Source organism: Temnothorax nylanderi, unplaced genomic scaffold (assembly GCF_030848795.1).
Source record: "Temnothorax nylanderi isolate EJ_2023f unplaced genomic scaffold, tnyl_v1.0 TNYL_tig0696_pilon, whole genome shotgun sequence".
NCBI classification, from domain to species: Eukaryota; Metazoa; Arthropoda; class Insecta; order Hymenoptera; family Formicidae; genus Temnothorax; species Temnothorax nylanderi.
The window spans coordinates 22,624-48,143 of record NW_027249758.1 but is presented as its reverse complement, the minus strand read 5'-3'; the positions used below and the strand labels follow the sequence as shown (position 1 = coordinate 48,143).

The following is a 25,520-nucleotide window of genomic DNA, read 5'->3' as shown; positions in this document are numbered from 1 at the left end:
TTCGAAGTACATGCAATACAATCCAAAAGCGATCAATAGTCTAAAGAAAGTGTTTATTTATCATATTCAAGAACGTTTCAAGTTATTGATATTTCGAACCTAATTATTTATAAATGATTATGTATAGATATTTTAAACTAGAAGGAATAAGCATTTATTTTTCTAAACTAATATTATAAGAAATATGTATACTTTTGAATATGTTTCTACTTTTTACAAATAAGCAATTTTCTTTACTGATAAAGATTATTCGAAGAGAAACTTATTACGTATCATGGAATTCTTAATTTTGTTTAACAATTTCAGCTCAACATATGATATTAATAAAAATGTCTTTTTTATTAAAAAAAATATAAACAATTAAACATTGAAAGGTTATTGATATTTCTAACTTTTACTAATCTTTTTACATTAAATTTTTACATGAAATTTGTGCTTTTTTTTAAATAGAAAATTCTTGCTGTGTTTATTAATTTATATTATCAAAAATAAAGAGATGCTTTAAATGATCAAACCAAATGATACAGTCATATACGGATCTATTAATAGAATTACTCTTAAAATCAAAGTTATAGAGGTATATCTTTTTGTCACTTTTCTTCTTTTCTTCTTTCTTTTCTCTTTTATTTGAAGAAATGAAAATGCAAACGATCCGTTTCCGCTATTTTATCCAACTGATTACGTTTAGGTAACTTATGGGTCACGTGGTGGAACTACCACATCTGTTCTTCAGCATCCGATTAAGCCACAGAGGCCGATCGGTGTGACACGTGTTACCTCAATCACACGAAGACGAAGAGGAACAGTGAGTAGGCAACGTTTACTCGGCGTATTAGCCATCACTCTGCTGGCTACTTGCCTGTTTATACTTCTATTACTGGCATTGAACACCACTCGCGAATGCGTTCGAGAGCCTCGTAAGTTTCACCCTTTATATTTACCTCTTATGTACAACTTGGATTCTGTTCATATATATGGAAATTAGTGATTACGATATCAGTATTTTATAGCATCACTTTTTTTTACAATATCGAAATATCGATAATGTTTTAATAAATCTTAAAATAAAAAAACTCTCAACTTATACTGTCAACCAAAAGTTTGAAACTATTAGTTGAAAATGTCTATATAAAATAAAATCAAGCTTATGCATTATAATTTAATATATTTTTATTATTTTGTTCATGAAAAATGGTATAAAATGTTTAAAAGTTTTATAAAAAAATATTTTTTACAAGATGAAAAGAGTATTAGACACTAAAGAGTATTAGACACTTTTTTGTCAAAGTATTCACTCCTATATTTAATCACTTTTTTTACCAAATTAGGTAACCTAGATACAAATTTATTTATTTTTTTTAAGCGAAAGATCGATTTTTTCACCCATCTTCTAAAATATTCCAGAGCTCAATTTTGGAAGAAAGACTTTAGTCATAAGCCATTTTTTTAAATTAAACAATGCTATGTTAACTACACAACTACGCTAAATATAATACCATATTTACTTTTAAATTTAAAAAAATTGAGTAAAATATGAATCAGATTTTTAAGTAGCGTTTTATTAAATATTTTTAAATTATATATGTGGTCTCAAACTTTTGGCCGGGTATCTAAAGAAATAGTAATTAGTCCAGTCGCCAGGTCGATTGAGCATTTTTTTCGAGGTTGATAGCTTAAGTTAATGTTTTTTTATGTTTTTTGGGTTGTAGAACAAGAATCTGTAAATAGTTTTTTCGTAAATCGATGCAATAAAAAGTTATTAACAATTTATTTGTTTAAATTGCCCTAGCGATCAAACTATACATCCTATAAAAAAATGAAAAGAGGAACAAATTTTCTCCAGTTCATTTTTTTATAGGATGTATAGTTTGATCGCTAGGGCAATTTAAACAAATAAATTGTTAATAACTTTTTATTGCATCGACTTATGAAAAAACTATTTACAGATTCTTGTTCTACGACCCAAAAAACATAAAAAAAACATTAACTTAAGCCATCAACCTCGAAAAAAATGCTCAATCGACCTGGCGCGGCGACTGGACTAAATTCAAGAATTTTCGAGTATAAAAGGATCAAACGATGAGAACATGAGAATACAATTCTCATATTTTTAAATTTTAGTACATCTCTACCGCTTTTTATTTTCAGATCCAAACGTTTGTATGACAGAAGAATGCGTCCAAACAGGTATATTTTTAAAATTTACATGTAGGGGAGACCGGGGCTAAAAGGTCAGTTTTTTTTCGGTGCCGATTTTTAACAACAAAATAAATAATTTTAGTTAAATGTGGTATACCACTGTAAAGAGTGAACCTTTAGCTACAAAATTTATATAGGAAATTTTTGTCTATGTCGCTTTGTTTAACCGGTATAGAGCAAAAACGACAACGGTGGAAAAATTGAAATCTAAAAAATGCCGGGGTTTAAACGTCACACTGCATTTTCAATACATATACGTACATCTAATCCTGAAAAATGATAGGATACATTTTAATAATTGTTTTTTAAGAGAAAAATATAAAAATTTATTTAAAATTTTTATGCGAAACATTATTAAAAAATAGTTACGAGTGTTCCTCTTTCCGCAGAAGTCACTCGCCCGACTTGTTTCACTCCTCGACGTCCGATGACTCTATTCGGTGTCTGAACGGTTGTAATTCCCGTCTCATCCATATTCCATATGCAATGAGCCTGGAAATGCCCGGAAATGCCTTGGAAATGCATCTGGACTGCTTACTGACCGATTAGCCCCAAACACAAGTTTTAGGTTTGATCGCCCACGAAATATTAGACATCAACGATAATGAAAAAACTACACTGGATTCGTGTTCAGCATGCATTACTCTTTATAATCACGTACCTCGAGATTTGGAGAGCAAATATTATTGCAGATATTACAAAATTTCCACGCGCAGAAAATGTAACTTTCACCTTCCGAAAACACGTTTGCCCTCGTAAAAATCATAATACGGCAGGTAACCTGCCGAAACTCCGTTGGTCACATGGGTACCATAAGCAGCGTTTACAATGTTAATAGCGAGTTCACACAATATACAGGTTCCGAGATATTTGATTTGACGCTTCAACCCCGTTGACCTTTTAGCCCCGGTCTCCCCTACTTACATGTAATATTTAATTTTTTATTTATAATTTGCAACACAATATTAGAAGTATCATTATTCAAAGAACACAAAGAACAACGCAAAAGAAATCTACAAGTCATCTAAAATGTATTTTTTTTTACAAAATTCCTAGTTATTTATTCAGACTGACAGGTTACCCAGAAAACGATCTCAATATTGTTTTGTTATGGATTATTTTGTTAATAAAATAACTAATGTCGCTCTCTATAATAATAATAATATTGTTGTGTAATATAGGTGTCTTGATTAATGTTTCATATGACATATTTGGGCAAACTGATAAATAATATAATCCATAACAAATTTAAGATAATAATTAATTTTAAGGCTCCTGGGTAGTCACCGCGGCCATATTGGATTCTTACTATCGAGGCGAGGAAAACACCCAATTTTGTTGTGCGTGCCATTTTCAAATAAAAAGACATTTCAATAAAACATCACTATAGATTGTTTCAGAACACTTCCGAAATTGGCCGAAAACTACCCTTTTCCCTCGACAATAAACAAACAACCATAAAACGAAGCCTAAACATACGGGAAAAACAGCCGTTTAACGACTATCGAAAGGAGGTGAAAACGTTCCTTCCGCGTGCAAATCTTACTTTTCGGCCAATTTTACGACTTTCACGAATACGTTAAACGTTAGAGCACAAGCACAGAGCGAATAATAAAGAAATAGCACGCACAACAAAATAGGTTGTCAACATGTCACAAAGGACTGAAAGGACAGAATTCTCCATTGGAGAGAGTGAGAGGAGAGAGTTCTTATTTCTACCGCGACGGTACGTCGCCACCGTCGCTTCGGAGTTCTCGGCTCAGGGACCAGGAGCCTTAAGAGTACTAGGATTTAGCATTGTCGACATTGCCCACTTGGAACCGAGCAAAGTCCGCAATGTGATAATAGTTGCTGACATTGCCATCGCTGGATGGGCAGTGTTAACTTTGCCCACATCAAACCGGGCAATGTCCGCTAATAAACTACTTTGTCCAGTCGCGTTGTGCAATGCTGACATTGCCCGGGCAATGCCGACACTGTACCCCTTACGGAAAGAAACTACAGCCAGTAAATATTACACTTGTGTAGTTACTACAGGACCACCTGTAGTTATCACAGAAAGGAACACAATAATCTGTAGTTATTACACGCTGTAATTACTTAGTGCGTGAAATCCCTGTAATATGGAATACACGTCTAATCATGAAGGGTGAAATCCACTACACGTGTAATCCACTATATATGTAATATACTACACGTGTGGTAATAAGTGACTTGTGTAGTAGACTACACGTGTAATCCATTATATGTGTAATATACTACACGGGTGGTAAGTGACTTGTGTAGTAGACTACACATGTAATCTACAAAATGTGTAATACACTACTACACATGTGTATTAAACGTAATGCTACCAGTAATCCATAAAATTTGAAATAGCGAGTCTTATCATATATGGAGGGGTAAAAACCACAGTGGTGTAAGTCAAATTTTTAAAAATATTTTCTCGTGTGCATAGATGCAATTTATATATTGTACAGATTGCATCTATGCACACGAGAAAATATTTTTAAAAATTTGAGTTACACCACTGTGGTTTTTACCCCTCCACCTCCATATATAGTATACTTTTACTTCAATGCAGCTGTATATATATAAATTATTTCTATAAATATTGTTTGAAATTTATTAGATTTAATGTATCACTTTTTAACCACATTTTATTATTTTTTAATTTCATATTTTATAAGTAATTTCATAATGAGCCGGCACTGGTTTCTGACATTCACCCGACTTTAAGAAATATTATATCATATATCCAATTTAAAATTTTATTACTCTTTTTAAACTGAATTTATTTCTTAAGATGATTTTTGAAAAATTATATATTTGTGCTAGTTATGACATATGTAGACTATATATAACACTTACATCAAATTAAGAAGTAGTCTACCACGTAAGGCAGTTGGCTCACGATCCAGAGGTCCCGAGGTCCCGAGTTCGAATCCCACCAAGGTAAGTGTGTTTTTCAAATACAAGAAAATATTTATAATCATAGACTGCATCTTAAGAAACAAATTTAGTTATAAAAAAGTAATAAAACTAAGAAAAAAATAATTTTTTTTTATGCCGGGTGAATATCAGAAATCAGTGTCCTCTAGTATTAAGAGGACTGCAATCTTGTAGTCCTGTAATCCTGTAATATTTTCCTGTAATCCGAGCGTATAGTACGAAAATATTACAGTATATTACAATACTTCAGTCTGTAATTTTGTGTAATACTTTTATGTAGTTCCTGTAATATAATTTTCTGTAATCCGCTGTAGTTTCTTTCCGTAAGGGACACCATGCGGACTTTGCCCGTAACATATATACATATATCCCACCTGTTTAGGATATATGGCATTTTTAGCGTACGGGATTTATGCCATATTACAAACACTCTGTAAAAATCGAAATCTCCTATATGTTCTTTTTCTTTCTCTTTTTTGGATCATATAACAATAACCTTTAATGGATCTATCGTTCGTCTATTTTCTTTTTAAATTTTTTCAGTTTTATATTAGGTTAAGTTAGATAACGCAATTTTGTATTATAATAATTTTGTTAAGAAGAAATTAAAATTGCAACCACTTAGGTTGGATTTTTGGATTTACAAAATACATTGCGCGTGTACTTGGCGCTTTTAAGGTCGTTCTCCGGTCCTTATACTAGAGAAAATCGATTTTCTCTAGATTTTTTTGAAACTGTGAATATACGTTAATTTAGGTGTGCTTTATGCGTGGTATAAATTTCAGTACCTCTTCCGGTATAAAAAATAAAGATACTGAGCCTCAAAGTTTCAACTTTTACTAATGAAAAGGTTTTCCAGGCCAAACGGTAAGAGATACGAGGTTGGCCAAAAGGACCAAAGTTGCTCCTCTCGTCGAGTTCTATAAGGAAAAAATGCCAAAATTAAAAAAAAATAAATTTAAAAATTTTTTTTGGTAAAAATTGAAACTTTGAGACTCAGTATCTTGATTTTTTATACCGGAAGAGGTTCTAAAATTTATACCACGCATAAAGCACACCTAAATTAACGTATATTCACAGTTTCAAGAAAATCTAGAGAAAATCGATTTTCTCTAGTATAAGGACCGGAGAACGACCTTAACGGTATTTATATTCTTTTATATTAATTAATGTTTTTCGATATATATATATATATATATATATATATATATTTAAAATAATAATAAGAATATAAAGGCTCTTTCTATTAAATCAATATATTCCGTAATTTGTGTGGCAATAAAAGCCAGGCACAGTTATTCTTGTGCAATCTATACTTTATTACAATTAATTATATAAAGACTCGCGTACGTTTCGACCTTCTCTTCGGGTTATCTTCAGCGCATCACAATAATAAATATAACACCTTACATCAAACGTAAATTTTACAATCTATTAGTTGTCCATTTCTAATTGATAACATCGTCACTGAAATTGGAGATGAATACAGGCTCTGAAGTACACCCAAGCATCTTCGAATTACCTCTCTTCCCCGGTTGTAAAGCCAGGAAGAGCGAGAAAGCTCTGCGTATATTTCTCTAGCCATTGCAGAAGATACCTGCATCGGAGTCGGAGCAAACATACACCATAAATTGAAATTCCACACAATGCAAACATTAACCAAGATCGTAGAAGAAGCAACTTACAGATATCGCACGATCAATTATGTCTCTGACTTAAATTACGAAATTATAGCTGTGCGGCAGTCTTGCGTCTTGACAACTTAACGTTTAGAGAGACAATGACTTGTCTATTATGTCACAAGGTCATATATATGATACATGTTCAATAAATAAAATAAACGTTAAATCGTCAATATATGGTTATCGAAGATGCTTGGGTGTACTTCGACGCTGCATTCACCTCCAATTTAAGTGACGACGTTATCAATTAGAGATGGACAACTAATCCTATATAAAAAAAGGCATGTTAAGTCGATAGTCGAATTTATTGTTGCCGCTTTTCCGCGATGCTGATTGGTTTTCTCGCTGCGCTTACTTCATTTGCAGCTGTCATCGTATATTTTGACAGTTGTGTGTATCAAGAAATTAATAGTGTAATAGTAATAGCATAATGTTAAAGCTAAATAGCGCGCGCGAAGCGCGCGTCTGTGGTGCTAGTAGATTGTAAAATTCACGTTTGATGTAAGGTGTTATACTTATTATTGTAATGCGCTGAAGATGACCCCAAGAGAGGGTCGAAACGTATGCGAGTCTTTATATAATTAATTGTAATAAAGTAGATTGCACAAGAACTGATGAGATATGAGGTGCGGTCCCAATATTAAAGGTCAGAATGACAATGAAAATTACAAGCTCTTCTTTAATGTGTTACCTCTTACAATACAGAGGATAAAAAGAGAGTCTCAATGAGAGTATCGATTTGAATATCGAACAGAATATAGAATTGAGTATCGAAAGTAAAGAAACAAATATGGCGCTCATCTCAAAAAGTAATAAAACAAAATAAACTTAAACCATGTAGTATGTAGACTTTAGTAATGTCTGATTACTTTTCAATGTATAACTAACAAGAACAACTGTGCCTGGCTCTTATTGCCAAATTACGGAATATATTGATATATTTAAAATGATTAAAAAGCCAATGACCTGCATAACTAAAACTAAAATTATAATATATGTACGTGTAGACAGTAAAATATAATAAATAGATTTGTGATTGATAATGACAAAAATAGATTTAATAATGAACCTTTAACCTAATAGACTACAACGCAAGGCTAACATAACTCAGGTTTATTGAAATCTTATGCATTACAATTTTTGATTAAATATGGATATTTAATGGGTCAATGGGAAAAATTTTCAAAAGACACCCAGACTGGTTGGGTAGTGTGGGATTTTTACCCACTAAAAAACACCTCCCCAGGTCGCGACCAATCAATAAGACCGACTAGCGATTTTTACTTCGTTTATTAGTATCGCGTGAGTGGAGTTCTTATTATCGATAAGTCTCCTAACAGGTTTTAAGCCATCAGTTCGTGGGGTTTAGTTCTCTTGAGTCTACGGGGATTATTTTCTATATTAAGGACAGTCTCTATGATGGTCCTGCAATCTTAGGTTGTGGTTGATTGCATATTTCCTAATCACATCCGTGACTAGTTCAATCTGCAAGTCACGGTGCAGATCGTTGTTACGTACGTACCAGGGGGCGTTAACAATGCCTCGTAGTACTTTGTTCTGGAATATTTGAATCTGATTGACGTTTGTTTTCCTACATACTGCATCCCCAAATTTGGATGCCATAAGTCCAGGCTAGTTTTAAGATTTGGTTGTATATCCTAAATTTATTCTCCATTGAAAGCTCTGAATTCCGTCCTAGCAGGCAGTAAAGTTGTCTATATTTTATTTAACACTACAAAATGGGTGATATCGGTACAAAATTACCTTTTTCAAAAAAGGTAAAAAAAAAGGCGCCAAGTACACGCAATGTATTTTGTAAATTCAAAAATCCAACCTAAGTGGTAGCTTTAGTTCTTCTTCACAAAATTATATTACCTAACTTAATAACTCAAGTGACATGTATTTCAAAAAAAGATGTGAAATTTTTAAATTAAATTGCGCCAATTGCAAAGAGAATATGTATTTATATTGCTTTGAAAGATAATTGTTGTGCAACTACTTTAAAAAAATTAAACCCAAATGGTATCTTTGTGTTCCTATTCAAGGGTCTTCCTATTCGAACCCAAGTGGTAATAGCTTCTTAATTCTCTTTAACAAACTTTTAATATTATTGTACAAAGAATCATTTTACAAAGAATTAAAGAAGTAACAGTACAAAATAAAAATATTTAATTAAAACAAAAGAAATAAATTTTTCTTGTAAAAAAACTTGGCGTTGCTAGACTTTGAAATTTAAACATTAAAATTTAAAAATTAGTACTAAGATTTTTGATTGAATAAAAAAAAATCGGTAATCCCTTCACCGATCCTCGCCAAACTCAGAACAACCTTCCTTTAATGATACTCTATATACGTATAAGATTACATGTATAACTTGTCCACTTTTTAGGCAAAAATCGGTAAGCCCTTCACCGATCCTAAAAAAATTCAAAATTTTATAAAAAAAGAACCCTTTTACTGATTATCAGATATACCGATAATCAACCAAATCTTAAAGTATTATATATGAAATAGGGATAGAAAAGACTGAAGAATATAATAAAAAGAAAGAACTCTTTTACCGATTATTAGATATACCGATAATCAACCAAATCTTAAAGTATTATATATGAAATAGGGGTAGAAAAGACTGAAGAATATAATAAAATTAGAAATAGCCCAATATTTAAAAAAGAACCCCTTTACTGATCATCGCCAAATTCAATACCAACCTTCCTTGAATGATACTTTATCGATTAAAAAAAAATTCAGCCCGATATCTCAATATTTACGGAAGTTAGGGCAAACAGGGACATTTATAAAAAAATTCAAAATTTTTTTAAAAAAGAACCCCTTTACCGATCATCGCCAAATTCAATACCAACCTTCCTTGAATGATACTCTATCGATTAAAAAAAAATTCAGCCCGATATCTCAATATTTGCGGAAGTTAGAACAACCACGGACATCAAATCCACACATACACACACACACACATACGGACATGCGATTTTAATGCGATATTTCGACATTTTAGAACACTCTGAACATACTATATTAACATCAAAAACTCAAAAAACAATCTTTTCTTTGGTTTCTTCTACCCCTATTTCATATATAAATCATTTAAATTTGGTTGATTAGACCCAACTTTATACGCAATCAAAGGTTCATATACGAAATTCACAAAAACAAAGCTTCCTCTATGAGGAAGCAATAAACATAATTTAGGGAAGAATGCGACAGAAGTAAAAAAGCAGCGCCAAGTTTTTTTACAAGAAAAATTTATTTATTTTGTTTTAATTAAATATGTTTATTTTGTACTGTTACTTCTTTAATTCTTTGTAAAATGATTCTTTGTAATATTAAAAATTTGTTAAAGAGAATTAAGAAGCTATTACCACTTGGGTTGGAATAGGAAGACCCTTGAATAGGAACACAAAGATACCACTTGGGTTTTATTTTTTTAAAGTAGTTGCACAACAATTATCTTTCAAAGCAATATACATATTCTCTTTGCAATTGGCGCAATTTAATTTAAAGATTTCACATCTTTTTTTGAAATACATGTCACTTGAGTTAAGTTAGGTAATATAATTTTGTGAAAAAGAACTAAAGCTACCACTTAGGTTGGATTTTTGAATTTACAAAATACATTGCGTGTACTTGGCGCCTTTTTTTACCTTTTTTGAAAAAGGTAATTTTGTACTGATATCACCCATTTTGTAGTGTTAAGCAAGGATCTGCAAACATTTTGTTTATTTATTTAATTATTCACGAATTAGCAATAACAACAAATTAAATTTTTATTGAATTAGCAAATTAGTAATCACAAAAATTAAAGGAAGACTAAATTTATCTTTAAAAATAGGCGAAATTCAAGCAGCTGTAACTTTGTTAAAAATAAACGAAATTTAAATTTAAAGCTTAAAACCTCTACTTTCGAAAGGTTACTATTACACAGGACCACAAAAAAAATTTTGGAAAATTAACTGGGATCAGAGTAGGTGTTTCTTTATAGATTTTGGGTCACTGAATCCGAATTCGTAAACCGTTTTGCTCCATCACGTCTAGGTTTTTAGATAATCGAGAAAAATAGCGGAAAATCTGTGAAAATTGAAATAAACATTTGAAGAAAGAGCAAAAGTATAACATCAAAGAAAGAGAAAAGGTATAACATTAAAATGCGGTCGCAGAACTGATTTAAATATATTTTAGTAAGTTAAATAAAGTGCAAAAAAAAGGAGGATGTTAAAAAAGGGCCGATTTTTGCCCAAAAAGGTGTAAGTAAAAGAAATAGTGTTTTTTGTAGATTTTGATCTCCTAAATACGATAAAGCTATTAAAAAGTTCGTGGTGCTTGGGAAACACCTTGAAAATTGAGCATAAATTGAGCACTTTATTTAACTTACCAAAATATATTTAAATCAGTTCTGCGACCGCATTTTGATGTTATACCTTTTCTCTTTTTTTGATGTTATACTTTTGCTCTTTCTTCAAATGTTTATTTCAATTTTCACAGATTTTCCGCTATTTTTCTCGATTATCTAAAAACCTAGACGTGATGGAGCAAAACGGTTTACGAATTCGAATTCAGTGACCCAAAATCTATAAGAAACACCTACTCTAATCCCAGTTAATTTTCCAAATTTTTTTTTGTGGTCCTGTGTTATCAAGGAAAAAATTAAGTTCTATTTAAGAAATTAGTCGTCTTTAAAATTTCTTGAAAACGATGATACTTACGACATAACTCACGTAAGAATCATGTTTTCCCCTTCAAACTAAACAACTTTCGTCTGAAGCATTTCTTTCTAAAATCACAAATAAACATGGTTTTTGGGGGTGATCGATTAAAATGAGACACCCTATATACGTATATATATTGTATATATATATATAACCTTTTATTTTTTGCAAATATACGTATATGTGTATTTATATTCATATTATATAGAGAATCGCAATAATAACATTAAATGTAATAATAGTTATAATATAGAACTATTGTCTCCTATTTTTAAAATTTATTAAATATGTATTGATTAAATACGTATTTATTATATTTAATGTTATTCTTGCAATTCTCTATATTAAGTGGATATACACATATATATCGTATATACACATATACATATATAACATTAACATTAATGTTTTTTAAATCGTGTTTAACTGCAATAATTAAATTATTTATATTAAACCAATTAATAATTTTTAAAATAAGTAATTTACCTGACAATGAGACTAATTGTTCCTTATCCACTAATTATTAATTTTCAAATAAGTAATAATTCATTTTTTACAAACTATTAGTTACTTTAATATTAAAGAATTTATTTTTACTATACAAATTTTTACGTAATTAGAAATTTTTCTCTGACAAATTAACTTTTTTTTGTAATGCGTAATTCACTTTTACCTAACTATTATTAATTTTGGCTGTAGTTTCGAAAAGCCCATACCTCCGATCGCTCTAAAATTTTGTACACTATTATATTTTGATATGCTAATTATGAATATGTCAATGAAAATTGGCGCAAAGGTCATTTTCTAAATAAAAATTTAAAAAAAAATTTTTTGCATATTTTTTAATTATCTAAATAAATATACATTTTAGAACAAAAAGTTTCAAATAAAAATTGTATATCTCTTAAAAACGCAACTTTTATATTCTATACGCTATTACTGTAAAAGCAGTATTTAACGAGAAAAATATAATGTAAGAAAAAACGAGATAACAAAAAGTTATTAAGGCACAGGAGGGGCGCAGGGGGGGGGGGCAAAGCCCTCACGCTTAAAGCGAAATACATTTCCTAAACGGGCACGCCGAAGGCGTGTCCATGGGGGGGTGCGGGGGGGGCAAAGCCCCCCCCTGCCCACCCATCAACCCAACCCACACTGCCAGGTGCATAGGGAGGGTGCGGGGGCGAAGCCCCCCCGCCTACACTCCTAGGTTTGTTTTATATTATTTACTGACAGTTGACGTAGCCCTACGTCTAGTTTCCTTCGCTGAATACTTTAACATGAAATAGTACTATATGGTTATCGATATCTGCGTATGCGCATTGCGGACGATTAGGCTTCACTACCTTTCTCTCTAGCACAATTAACGTTTCTCTCTCGCACGATGTCGGACACAGACTCGATGTTCAATGCCTCTTCCATATATGTTCTATTCTAATAGACGTAGTTCTACGTGTTGATTGCGGCACAGTTGTTACTGTGCCTGTTTATTTTATTTATTTATTTATTTGTTTATTATTTATTTATTTATTTATTTATTTATTATTTATTAATTTATTAATTTATTTATTTATCTATCTATTTTTTAAATTGAAGAATCATGTAGCTTACATCCAGAACTTTCTAAAACTATATAATAAAGTATATTTTTCTTTATGCACTCTTAAACTATTTGACCGAATTTTTACCAAAAGTATATAAAGTAGGGGTAGAAGTCGTTTAAAAAAAAACGACTACCGGGCAAAGGCTGTTCATCCATTCATTCATTCATCCATTCATTCATTCATTTATTTATTAAATCCATTCGTCCATTCACCCATTCATCCATTCATCCATTCATTCATTCATTCATTAATCCATTCATCCATTCATTCATTCATTTATTAAATCCATTCATCCATTCACCCATTCATCCATTCATCCATTCATCCATTCACCCATTCCATTGATTCATTCATTCATTTATTTATTTATTAAATCCATTCATCCATTCACCCATTCATCCATTCATCCATTCATTCACTCATTCATTCATCCATTCATTCATTCATTTATTTATTTATTAAATATATTCATTCATTCACCCATTCATCCATTCATCCATTCATTCACTCATTTATTCATCCATTCATCCATTCATCCATTCATCCATTCATTCATTCATTTATTTATTTATTAAATCCATTCATTCATTCACCCATTCATCCATTCATCCATTCATCCATTCATTCATTCATTAATTTATTTATTAAATCCATTCATCAATTCACCCATTCATCCATTCACCCATTCATCCATTCATCCATTCATCCATCCATTCATTCATTCATTCATTTATTTATTTATTAAATCCATTCACCCATTCACCCATTCATCCATTCATCCATTCATCCATTCATCCATTCATCCATTCATCCATTCATCCATTCATCCATTCATTCATTCATCCATTCATCCATTCATTCGTTTATTTATTAAATCCATTCATCCATTCATCCATTCACCCATTCATCCATTCATCCATTCATCCATTCATCCATTCATTCATTTATTTATTTATTAAATCCATTCATCCATTCACCCACTTATCCATTCACCATTCATCCATTCATCCATTCATCCATTCATTCATTTATTTATTAAATCCATTCATCCATTCATTTATTCATTTATTTATTTAAATTGCAAAAACATTTAGCTTACATCGAGAGCTTTCAAAAACTATATAATAAAGTATATTTTCCTTTAATACTTTTCAAGAAGGTTTAAAAAAAATCGGTATCGAAAAATTAACCCCGAAAACATTTAGCTTACATCAAAAGCTTTCCAAAACTATATAATAAAGTATATTTTTCTTTAATACTTTTCGAGAAAAAGAAAACGTTGCATGAAAACGTTGCAAGAAAACGTTGCAAGAAAACGTTGCAATCGTGCCCCCCAAATTTCCCCATACCCCCCGAGAAAGACGTAGTTCTACGTCAAAATTACAAAAGTTAGAGCAACCACGGGCATTTCTAAAAAAAATTCAAAATTTTATAAAGAAAGAACCTTTTTACCGATTATCGCCAAATTCAATACCAACCTTCTTTTAATGATACTCTATATAAAATTACATATATAACTTATACATGTAACTTTTTGAGCAGAAATCGGTAACTCCTTCACTGATCATCGCCAAATTCAATACCTTCCTTAAATAATATTCTATCCATCAAATAACTTACACATTTTTTAAGCAAAAATCGATAACCCTTTCACCGACCCTCGCAAAATTTAAAATTATTTTAATGATACTCTATATAAAATTACATGTACATCTTATACACTTTTTAAGCAGAAATCGGTAATCCCTTCACCGATCCTCGCCAAATTAAATAACAATCTTCCTTTAATGATACTCTATCCATCAAATAACTTAGGGTAGATTGAGGCGAATCGGATTAATATAAGTTTTAAGACAATTTTCGTTAGTGTTTTATTTTAAACGAGCTATTTTATCGTGCTAATTAGTAATCCGATTTGCCTCGGTCTACCCTATACATTTTTTAGGCAGAAATCGGTAACCCTTTCAATAATCTTCGCCAAATTCAAAACAACCTCCCTTTAATGATACCTTATATATAAGATTACATGTATGACTTGTACACTTTTTTGCCAAATACAACACCAATCTATCTTTAATGATACTCTATCCATAAAAAAAGTGTGCAAGTAGAAACTTGCACATTGCTTCCTCATAGTTTTTAAATGTGTAAGTAGAAACTTGTACATTGCTTCCTCATAGTTTTTAAGTGTGCAAGTGGAAACTTGCACATTGCTTTCTCATAGTTTTTAAGTGTGCAAGTAGAAACTTGTTTAAGTGAGCAAGTAGAAACTTGCACATTGCTTCCTTATAGTTTTTAAGTGTGCAAGTAGAAACCTGCACATTGCTTCCTCTATGAGGAAGCCAAATTAATAAATATCTACTAATAATGATGCATAAAGAAACAGGCTTCCTCATAAAGGAAGCAATGTGCAGGTTTCTACTTGCTCACTTAAACAAGTTTCTACTTGCTCACTTAAACAAGTTTCTACTTGCACACTTAAAAACTATGAGAAAGCAATGTACAAGTTTCCACTTGCACACTTAAAAACTATGAAGAAGCAATGTACAAGTTTCTACTTCCACATTTAAAAACTATGAGGAGCAATGTGCAAGTTTCTACTTACACACTTAAAAACTATGAGAAAGCAATGTGCAAGTTTCTACTTGCACACTTTTACGTAATTAGTAATTTTTTGTGACTAATTACTAATTTGCTAATTCAATAAAACTTTAGGTAAATATGTATGTATTACGGCACTTTCTCCGTTTTCTTTTCAAATTTTATGTATTTTGGGTAGTAAAAAATATTCTCAAAAGAAAAATTGTTGTTTTGTTTGTTTATAATTAATACTTAAAACTTAAAATATCACGATATCAGTAAGTAAAGAAATAATAATTTATATATGTATATTTCACTTCTTACTATTAGATCATATGTTATTTACAACTTCATTCAATTATATATTTTAAAATTATCAATCTTTGTTAAAGCAGAGAATAGTAGAAAGGATAAATACAGAGTATTCTCTGCTTTAACCAAAAGCACAAACTGTTTTCTGCTTAAATAGTGATCCTTTATATTTTTATCCCAAAACATTTTTCGAATGGGCCATGTATTCACATTACCAATTACATCTTGAATTTCAAGCAAGGACTATTATTAATCTCAAAATCTCGGGTACTTGCAACTCGTGCGTTCGCGTAAAAGAGTCGCGGCGGTTTCGCGATGCGCGTGTACTTGGCGCGAGACACTACCGTGTCTCTTGATTTGTTCTACTGAATATAACACAGCTCAACAAAAAAAAAATTTTTTTTGTTGCCCTGGATATCTCTGCGGATTTCTATGTTTTCAAGTCCCCAGTTTTCGAATATATTCATGAAAGTACTAAATTGGCTCTGGTTTTTATTATTTTGGCGTATTTTATATTTTCAATAATTAACACTTTAAGTCGGCTCTTCAGAACACTAATTATTATTAAGTGTTTGTTATCTAGTTAAAATTCGCTTTCTGCGCATTGATTTCGCGCATAGACACATTACGTGATCCCCCTTCCCGGCTCCGCGCCCCTCACTCCGTGTAACTGCCCGAGAACTCAGTGATTTGACAAGGTTGGAGGACGCACGACGCGCTTTCGGGTAAGTTGCTAATGTGAGGTTAATACTTTGTTTTATTTGTTGAATTTTGATTCTAATATACTTTTTTGTTCTAGAAATAAGAGTTCATCGCGAAGAAAATGCAAATATAGCCCTGATGTATTTTGTTATATTTGTGGTGTTTATATAACAACAAAACAGACACGAAATATCACAGACTTTGTCAAGGAGGTTTATACTGATTATTTCGGATTAAATATTGAAAAACTAGATAAGTCATGGGTTCCTCATAAGGTTTGTAAATCTTGTGTTGAGTCTTTACGTTTGTAATTATAAAAGAAGAGCTTATAAAAGGTGTTTCTCTGAAGTATAACATAAGTTTTATAAATTTTTCTCTCTGTCAACTTCTATGTACATTAATTAAACACTAAAACAAAACAATTAGTAATAATTTTCAATAAAAATTTGATATTTAAGAATATAGGGGAGACCGGGGCCTAACCGTCGCCGGGGTTGAACCGTCAAATCAAATATCTCGGAACCTGTATATTGTGCGAACTCGCTATTAACATTGTAAACGCTGCTTATGGTACCCATGTGACCAACGGAGTTTCGATAGGTTACCTGCCGTGTTATGATTTTTACGAGGGCAAACGTGTTTTCGGAAGGTGAAAGTTACATTTTCTGCGCGTGGAAATTTTGTAATATCTGCAATAATATTTGCTCTCCAAATCTCGAGGTACGTGATTATAAAGAGTAATGCATGCTGAACACGAATCCAGTGTAGTTTTTTCATTATCGTTGATGTCTAATATTTCGTGGGCGATCAAACCTGAAACTTGTGTTTGGGGTTAATCCGTCAGTAAGCAGTCCGGGTGCATTTCCAAGGCATTTCCGGGCATTTCCAGGCTCATTGCATATGGAATATGGATGAGACGGGAATTACAACCGTTCAGACACCGAATAGAGTCATCGGACGTCGAGGAGTGAAACAAGTCGGGCGAGTGACTTCTGCGGAAAGAGGAACCCTCGTAACTATTTTTTAATAATGTTTCGCATAAAAATTTTAAATAAATTTTTATATTTTTCTCTTAAAAAACAATTATTAAGATGTATCCTATCATTTTTCAAGATTAGATGTACGTATATGTATTGAAAATGCAGTGTGACGGTTAAACCCCGGCATTTTTGAGATTTCAATTTTTCCACCGTTGTCGTTTTTGCTCTATACCGGTTAAACAAAGCGACGTAGATAAAAATTTCCTATATAAATTTTGTAGCTAAAGGTTCACTCTTTACAGTGGTATACCACATTTAACTAAAATTATTTATTTTCTTGTTAAAAATCGGCACCGAAAAAAAACTGACGGTTAGGCCCCGGTCTCCCCTACTTGTTATTTCTTTCTCATACTTACTGCTTTTTTTTAGTATAATATGAAAATGAAGATTTAAAAAAAACCAGAGCCAATATTCTAAAACCATCCATAGTTTCGTGAATTGTTGGCATAAAAGTATTCGAAACCACTCTTACATCAAGGGCAACAAAACCATTGTTGACCAGTGTAATATATCAATCAGATACTATATTGAAGTTTAAATAACCCCTGGTGGAAATAATTTTACAAATTTTCACGCAAAAATTATGCGAAAACTACAATTTCTTATAATATAATTACAACTTTTCACGCTATTTTCACGTAATTTTTACGTCAAAAGTACGCGATTTGGGCCATGTTTGTAATTTTTCATAAATTTACGTAGAAATTTTTATGAATAACTACAACTTTTTGGATATACTACAAAATAAAATATAAAATTTACTTAAATTCTCTCGTTGAACATTATTTTATTGCTGAAAATCTTGATTACGTGCAAGCTTAATTAAATAAATTTATATTGTACTTAGAAAATTTGATTACCACCGCTGGATTTGAACCTGAAACCCCTGGCTCTTGAGTCAGTCACCTTCCGCACTGTGCTACAATATTGATTGATGAAGACGTTTCGTATTGTCTATATATGTTACACTAATTGTTAGCAGACGTACGGAAGGTGTCAGCTCTTAATAGGGTCGGCTCATTATATATATATATATATATATATATATATATATATATATTTCTTACAAAATTGATGTCGGTCATCTATTCGATATCGAATCGATGACTTATCGACATCGAATTTGACATTGAAAATCAGCCGATTTCAATCAAATTGTTTTGGCATTAAGTTGCTTTTTTCTAAGTTACTTGTGTTCAAAACTCTAAAAATTTTGTCTAAAATTAAGAGACTATCACCATATAGTATGCAGATAGTCATCGATTCAATGTCGATCGATATCGAACCGATGACTATGCATACTCTCATATGGTGACAGGCCGATATTCATAGTCGGTTCTTATATTCAAGTCCGTCTTAAGTTGAATCTTAAAATGTCATGAACCAATCGCATAGCCGTACGGCTATGAATAACTACAATTCACGGTTGGCAACAGGCAATAGGCACAGAATTTCCAACGTGACGGAAACTCTGTGTCTATTGCCTGTGTCACTGTTTATTCTGTATTTATACATGTATTTATACATGATTTCTGATTTCTATTCCCTGTTCCTATTGCCTGTTGCCTGGCATTGTGCAACCCAGTGAGAAACGATACATCGGATCGGCGTCGATTCGATATCGATCTTATCAGATCTCATCGATGCGGTTCTGCAGGTTGTTGAACATCGATAGTTTCAAATATTTCGAGGTTATTTCGATGTTATGATAACTTTGCAAACAATCTGTTTTGGTAGCATGTAGCAATATAATATAATATTTTCTTTCAAGATTTTCAATGTTTTTCATGTTTGTCCATTATCAACGATTCGATATCGGTTCGATATCGATTCGACTTATGAGATGAAAAGAACTAAATTGTTTCCTGAATCGAAGAAAACTGAAAATTATTGTGTTTTAAATTATACATTAACCAAGTATGCGGTCTAATATATATATTTATATATATATTTATATATAATTTATATAAATTATATATACATATATATATATATATATATATATATATATATATATCATATAATGTCCATTTTAGAAAAGGATTATATACATTTATATACGGGGTGGGAGAAAAGTATGGAAACCCTGAAAAATCTCGAAAACTATAAGTTTTACAGAAAAATGTTTCAGACAAAAGTTGTTTGGTTTCGAGGGGGCCATAAGATGGTATCATTGGTTTGACCTTGGATGGTCGTTTAAAGCTCACGTAAACGACACCTTTAATTTCTTAAATGGAAACCCCTATTTTTCAATGCATATTCTTGTAGCTAATCTCGAGAGCTTTTCAAAACACTATAATAAAGTATTTTTTCATTAAGAACTTTTGGAATTATGAGGCTTGAAAGTTCTAGTATTTTGACATAAAATACAAAATATCTTGTAAAACATTAAGTTTTCGGTAATGTTACCTTAATACTTTTATGCACAGAATAATGAGACGAATCAATTGGTATGAAAAAAAGGCACAGTTCCTTTAAGAAAAAATGTGTAATTTGCAACACGCATCTGCATACTTTTTCTTAAAAGCAACTATGTCTTTTTTTCATACCAATTGATTCGTCTCATTATTCTGTGCATAAAAGTATTAAGGTAACATTACCGAAAACTTAATGTTTTACAAGATATTTTGTATTTTATGTCAAAATACTAGAACTTTCAAGCCTCATAATTCCAAAAGTTCTTAATGAAAAAATACTTTATTATAGTGTTTTGAAAAGCTCTCAAGATTCGCTACAAGAATATGCATTGAAAAATAGGGGTTTCCATTTAAGAAATTAAAGGTGTCGTTTACGTGAGCTTTAAACGACCATCCAAGGTCAAACCAATGGTACCATCTTATGGCCCCCTCGAAACCAAACAACTTTTGTGTGAAACATTTTTCTGTAAAACTTATAGTTTTCGAGATTTTGCAGGGTTTCCATACTTTTCTCCCACTCTGTATATGTTGTTATATGAAAAATTTGTTGCCGGGGATTACGTTTTTCAATGAGAAAAACGAGTTATGGTAACGCTAAGTTACTTTTTTAAATGAGAATAATGAGTTATTATTATATTATTAATTAATTATAAATTTATTTAAAAAATATTATAAACATTTAAAATATATTATTATAACATATTCTTAAAATATATTGGGACAACTTCGCCGAATAATTAAGAATCATGCATGATGTACGCAATCAAATCGTTGTTGAAACGATGTCGAATCGATGTCGATTTGAACTCTTTGACATCAATTTGACATAGTTTCGACATCGATTCGATTACTATTTCCCACTAGTTAGAGACGGAGCACGCGCTCTGAATATGTTTCGAGTGCAATTTCATGTGAGAAGGCATTTTCATGTCGTGAGTATGGTTAATACACACATCAAGACTGTCATTATTCTATTATTCTGTCAATAGGCCTATTTGTAATGAGCCGGCACTGGTTTCTGACATTTACCCGACATTAAGAAAAAATTATATTCGTATATCCGATTTGAAATTGTATTACTTTTTTTAAACTAAATTTGTTTCTTAAGAATTTTTGAAAAATTATATATTTGTGCTGGTTATGACACATGTAGACTATATATAACACTTACATCAAATTAAGAAGTAGTCTACCACGTAAGACGGTTGGCTCACGATCCCGAGGTCCCGAGTTCGAATCCCATTAAGGTAAGTGTGTTTTTCAAGTACGAGAAAATATTTATAATCATAGGTTGCATCTTAAGAAACAAATTTAGTTAAAAAGTAGTAATAAAATTTCAAAATAAATATAATTTTTTTTTATGTCGGGTGAATTTCCTCATTAGAGTTCAAATTGACATTGATTCGACATTGTTTCGACATTGATTCGATTGCTATATTTTTCATAAATATCAAATAATTCTTCAAACAAAGAGGTTGGAATCCCTCCGTTTGCAGACTCTATTATGACATCAAAAAACGTTATAAAAGCGCTCTAGCTGTCATACGAAATATATCGATTTTTCAAAGATTTCGATATCGATGAATGTCAAAGCTGTGACCACCTGAATACCGAAATTGATGTGAAGATCGATTTTATATTGATATCGAGATTTCGATATCTAATCGACGTCGATCCGATGTATTATTTCTCACTGGGAAGGGGCTTTGGCGTCTTAAGACATAACTTAAGACGGTCTTGAAATAAGATCCGACTATGAATACCGGCCATTAGTCTTTTAATTTTAGACAAAATTTTTAGAGTATTGAACACAGGTAACTTAGAAAGAAGCAACTCTTGATGCCAAAACAATTTGATTGAAATCAGCTGATTTTTTATGTTAATTTCGATGTCGATGAGTTTCCGGTGAATCGACGTTGAATTGACGTCGATTCGACATCAACCTTCTCACTGGATAAACATACTAAATATGCGACATGTTCGACATTTTTACATCAGGCTATGCTGAAATCTACAACTTTCAATAAGATCTGTTTCTATTCCTGCACTGCTAAACTAGTGCACACTGATGCAGTATAAGTTAGAGTGGGACAAGTATACTTTGTTTATATCTTACATTTAATCATAAAAATATTTTTAGAATATTGTAGAAAGTTGTAAATAGTTGTAATTTTTACAATAATTTGCAACTTCTACAAATTACTAAAATTTTTATAAAAAATTTTGTTAGAACGTTGTAGAAAGTTGTAAATAGTTGTGATTTTTACAATAATCTACAACTTCTACAATTTACTACGTTCTCATAAAAAATATTCGCAGAATGTTGTAGATAGTTATAAATAGTTATGATTTTTACAATAATCTACAACTTCTACGATTTACTACGTCTCATAAAAATGTTCGTAAAAAAGTTGTTACAATTTTCTATTACTTTTTACAACTTACTACAATTTACTACAATTCACCATGAATTTCTACAATTTTCACAAATTTGTAGAAATTTGTGATTTGTTGTAGAAGATTGTAATTTTTCATAGAAATGCGTAAATTGTTGTAAAATTATTTCCACCAGGGACATAATATAATATCTAATTAAAGTAAGAAGCGAAATATACTTATATCCCTTAATTGTCATTTTAAATATCATTTCCTTACTTATTGACATTGTGATACTTTAAGTATTAATCATAATCTTTTTTACTACACAAAGTGTATTAAAAATAATTAACATACTTCGGAGAAATCTTCATTATGCGATAGTGTCTGTTACACGTGAATATAAATACGATAGATTTTTCAGAAAAATAGTGCCTGTCAAACGAGCATATAGATACAGATCACTTTTTCGTTCTCTTTAACTTTAGCAACTTTTACAAGACAGCATATACGTACGTGTGCGATTTTGGGTACACGTTCCTTCTTAGAGTCTGTTCACACGAGGCGGTTTTGACGCGCGCTGTCGCGCGGCAACCGCGCGGCAGAAACGCCTCGTGTGAACAGGCTCCTTGATCTCCTCGGTATCAGCTCCCTGCCGTCAATATATATTTCACTATTTATCACGCGGCGACGGTTACGATCGTCACTATTTCTAGGTTATAACTGACTGACAGCGCGCTGAACGCACTGACTGCACTGAGCGCAGTACGCACACGTACATACATATATCGATATATCGACTCGAATGGATTTTACTCGCTGGGTTGATAATACCTAATTTACCTAAATAGAAATCTTTCTCCTGACCGATAAGTCTATCGACCTAATTTATCTACTAGATCGATAATAATGCGCGCGACTTATCGGAAAACAAGAAAGAGCCATCTACCGTTGAAAGTAGTGAAAGTTACATTTCTCTGATATATATATGTGTTATATTATTGAGAGACGTCGACGTATCTTACGTATCTTAATATAAAATTTTCACATTTGGACTTTGCGTCGCAATATCTCCGCTCGTAGGGCACGTAAGGGAAAAAAAACACTTTTCTTTATAAATCGATCCCAAGCTATCGATCAAGCCTACTTAAAACTTGATCCGTTCACTCGTTATATGAGATCTCAACATCTCGAGTACTCGCAACTCGTCGCGTCGCGTAAAAAAGTCACGGTCGGTCTCTACTACCGTTACTCTGGTTACTCTACTACCGTCTCTACTACCGGTACTCTACTTTGTTGTATGTGAAATTGACATGAACCGACTTGGTTTCATTTAATTTAATGCGCCATTTCCGTGTCCAGTGGCTTATTTTATTAACTGCATTTTGAAGTTTTTTAGTGGAGTTGGTTACGTGTTGGTCAACTGCGATAATGGCCGTGTCATCCGCAAACGTCGCTGTCATTAAATTTATATCAATTGCCAGATCTCTTGTGTAGAGGAGGTACAGTATTGGGCCAAGGACGCTGCCCTGCGGAACTCCGGTCAGAATCTGCTTCAGTTCGGAGTATCGATTATTATAGCGTACCTTAAAATATCTGTCTGCTAAGTACGATTTGAGAATCTCGTAATATTGTCTTGGCAAATTTCTATGGAGTTTGAATTCTAGGCCTTCGTGCCAGACTTTATCGAATGCCTGTGCTACATCCAGAAATACTGCTGTACAGACTTTTTTCTCTTCGAATGCTTTTTCGATCATATTTGTGATACGATGGACCTGATCTATTGTAGAATGCTTAGTTCTAAATCCAAATTGGTAGTTCGGGAGCAATTGCCTTTCCTCAATGATTTTGCCTAATCTCTTCAGTAATACTTTCTCAAAGATCTTAGACATAATTGGGAGTAGGTATATCGGCCGGTACAAGGTCAACTCTGTTGGCGGTTTTCTTGGCTTTGGTATAACAATTACTTCTGCGATTTTTCAATGTCGCGGGACATATCTTAGTTTAAAACATGCATTTATTATATGCTGTAGCTTCCGCAGAGCTAGCTCCGGTAGCTGTTTCATAATTTGTTCAGTAATAAGATCGTATCCTGGTGCTTTCTTATTACTCAAGTTCCCAAGTAGCAAAGAAATATTTTTTAAACGTTTTTAAAAACGTTTTTAGTAATGAAAAAAAAAGTTTAAAAAACGTTTAAATTAATGGGATAAATCTTTTTTTTCTTATTAAAAAAATATTTGATTTAATATTGTAAAAAACGTCTTTTTAACATTGAAAAAATGTGTTTTTAATATTAAATAAACGTTTGTTAACATTAAAAAATGTTTTATTAACATTAAATAAATGTTTTATTGGTTGTTGAGCTGGAAATACGACCGCGGAAAGGAGAGTAAGGCACGGAGAAACGAAAGAAAGTGGATTGAAAAGGAGGATAAAGAAGAAAGGGCGAGAGGAAGGAGGTGAAGGCGAAAGGCGAAATAGCGTAAGAGGAGAGGAAGAGGAAAAGATGGACGGAAAAATGGAGTGCAAAGGGACGATAACAATTGATAAAGAGGTGATAGAAATGATAGTGGAAAGGCGCGCAATGAAAATGATGAAGGATTGCAAAGAGGAGATAAAAGAACTGAAAGAAGAAGTAGAGAGGTTAAAAGGAAAGGTGTAAAGAATGGAGCAGAGTACAGGTAAAAGGAAGAGGGATGAAAGTGAAGAGAGGAAGGATAAAGTATATAGGAGAAAATGGTGATCCGAGGAATCCGAAGGGAGCGAGGATGAAAAGAGAAGGATCGAAGAACCTAATAATTAGAGTCGAGAAAGAAAGATGGCAAGGAAGTGACTCGGACTGGTACAAGGTAAAGCGACTATTCGCAGAAGGACTAAAAGTGAAGACGGAGGTGAAAGAGGTAAACATGATAGGGCAGAGAGGAGACTGGATAAC

At 32.1% G+C, this 25,520-nt stretch overlaps 1 protein-coding gene across 6 annotated transcripts in view; it reads left to right on the top strand.

Moving 5' to 3' along the window:
• Window positions 1–25,520, top strand: part of LOC139784880 (neprilysin-1-like) — a 47,574-nt gene that overhangs the window by 4,362 nt on the left and 17,692 nt on the right. For all 6 annotated transcript variants that reach the window (XM_071724059.1, XM_071724056.1, XM_071724057.1 and 3 more), the window contains 2 exons: window positions 689–917; window positions 2,149–2,187. In XM_071724059.1, the coding sequence (XP_071580160.1) occupies window positions 689–917; window positions 2,149–2,187 (268 nt within the window). The remainder of the gene's footprint in view (window positions 1–688; window positions 918–2,148; window positions 2,188–25,520) is intronic.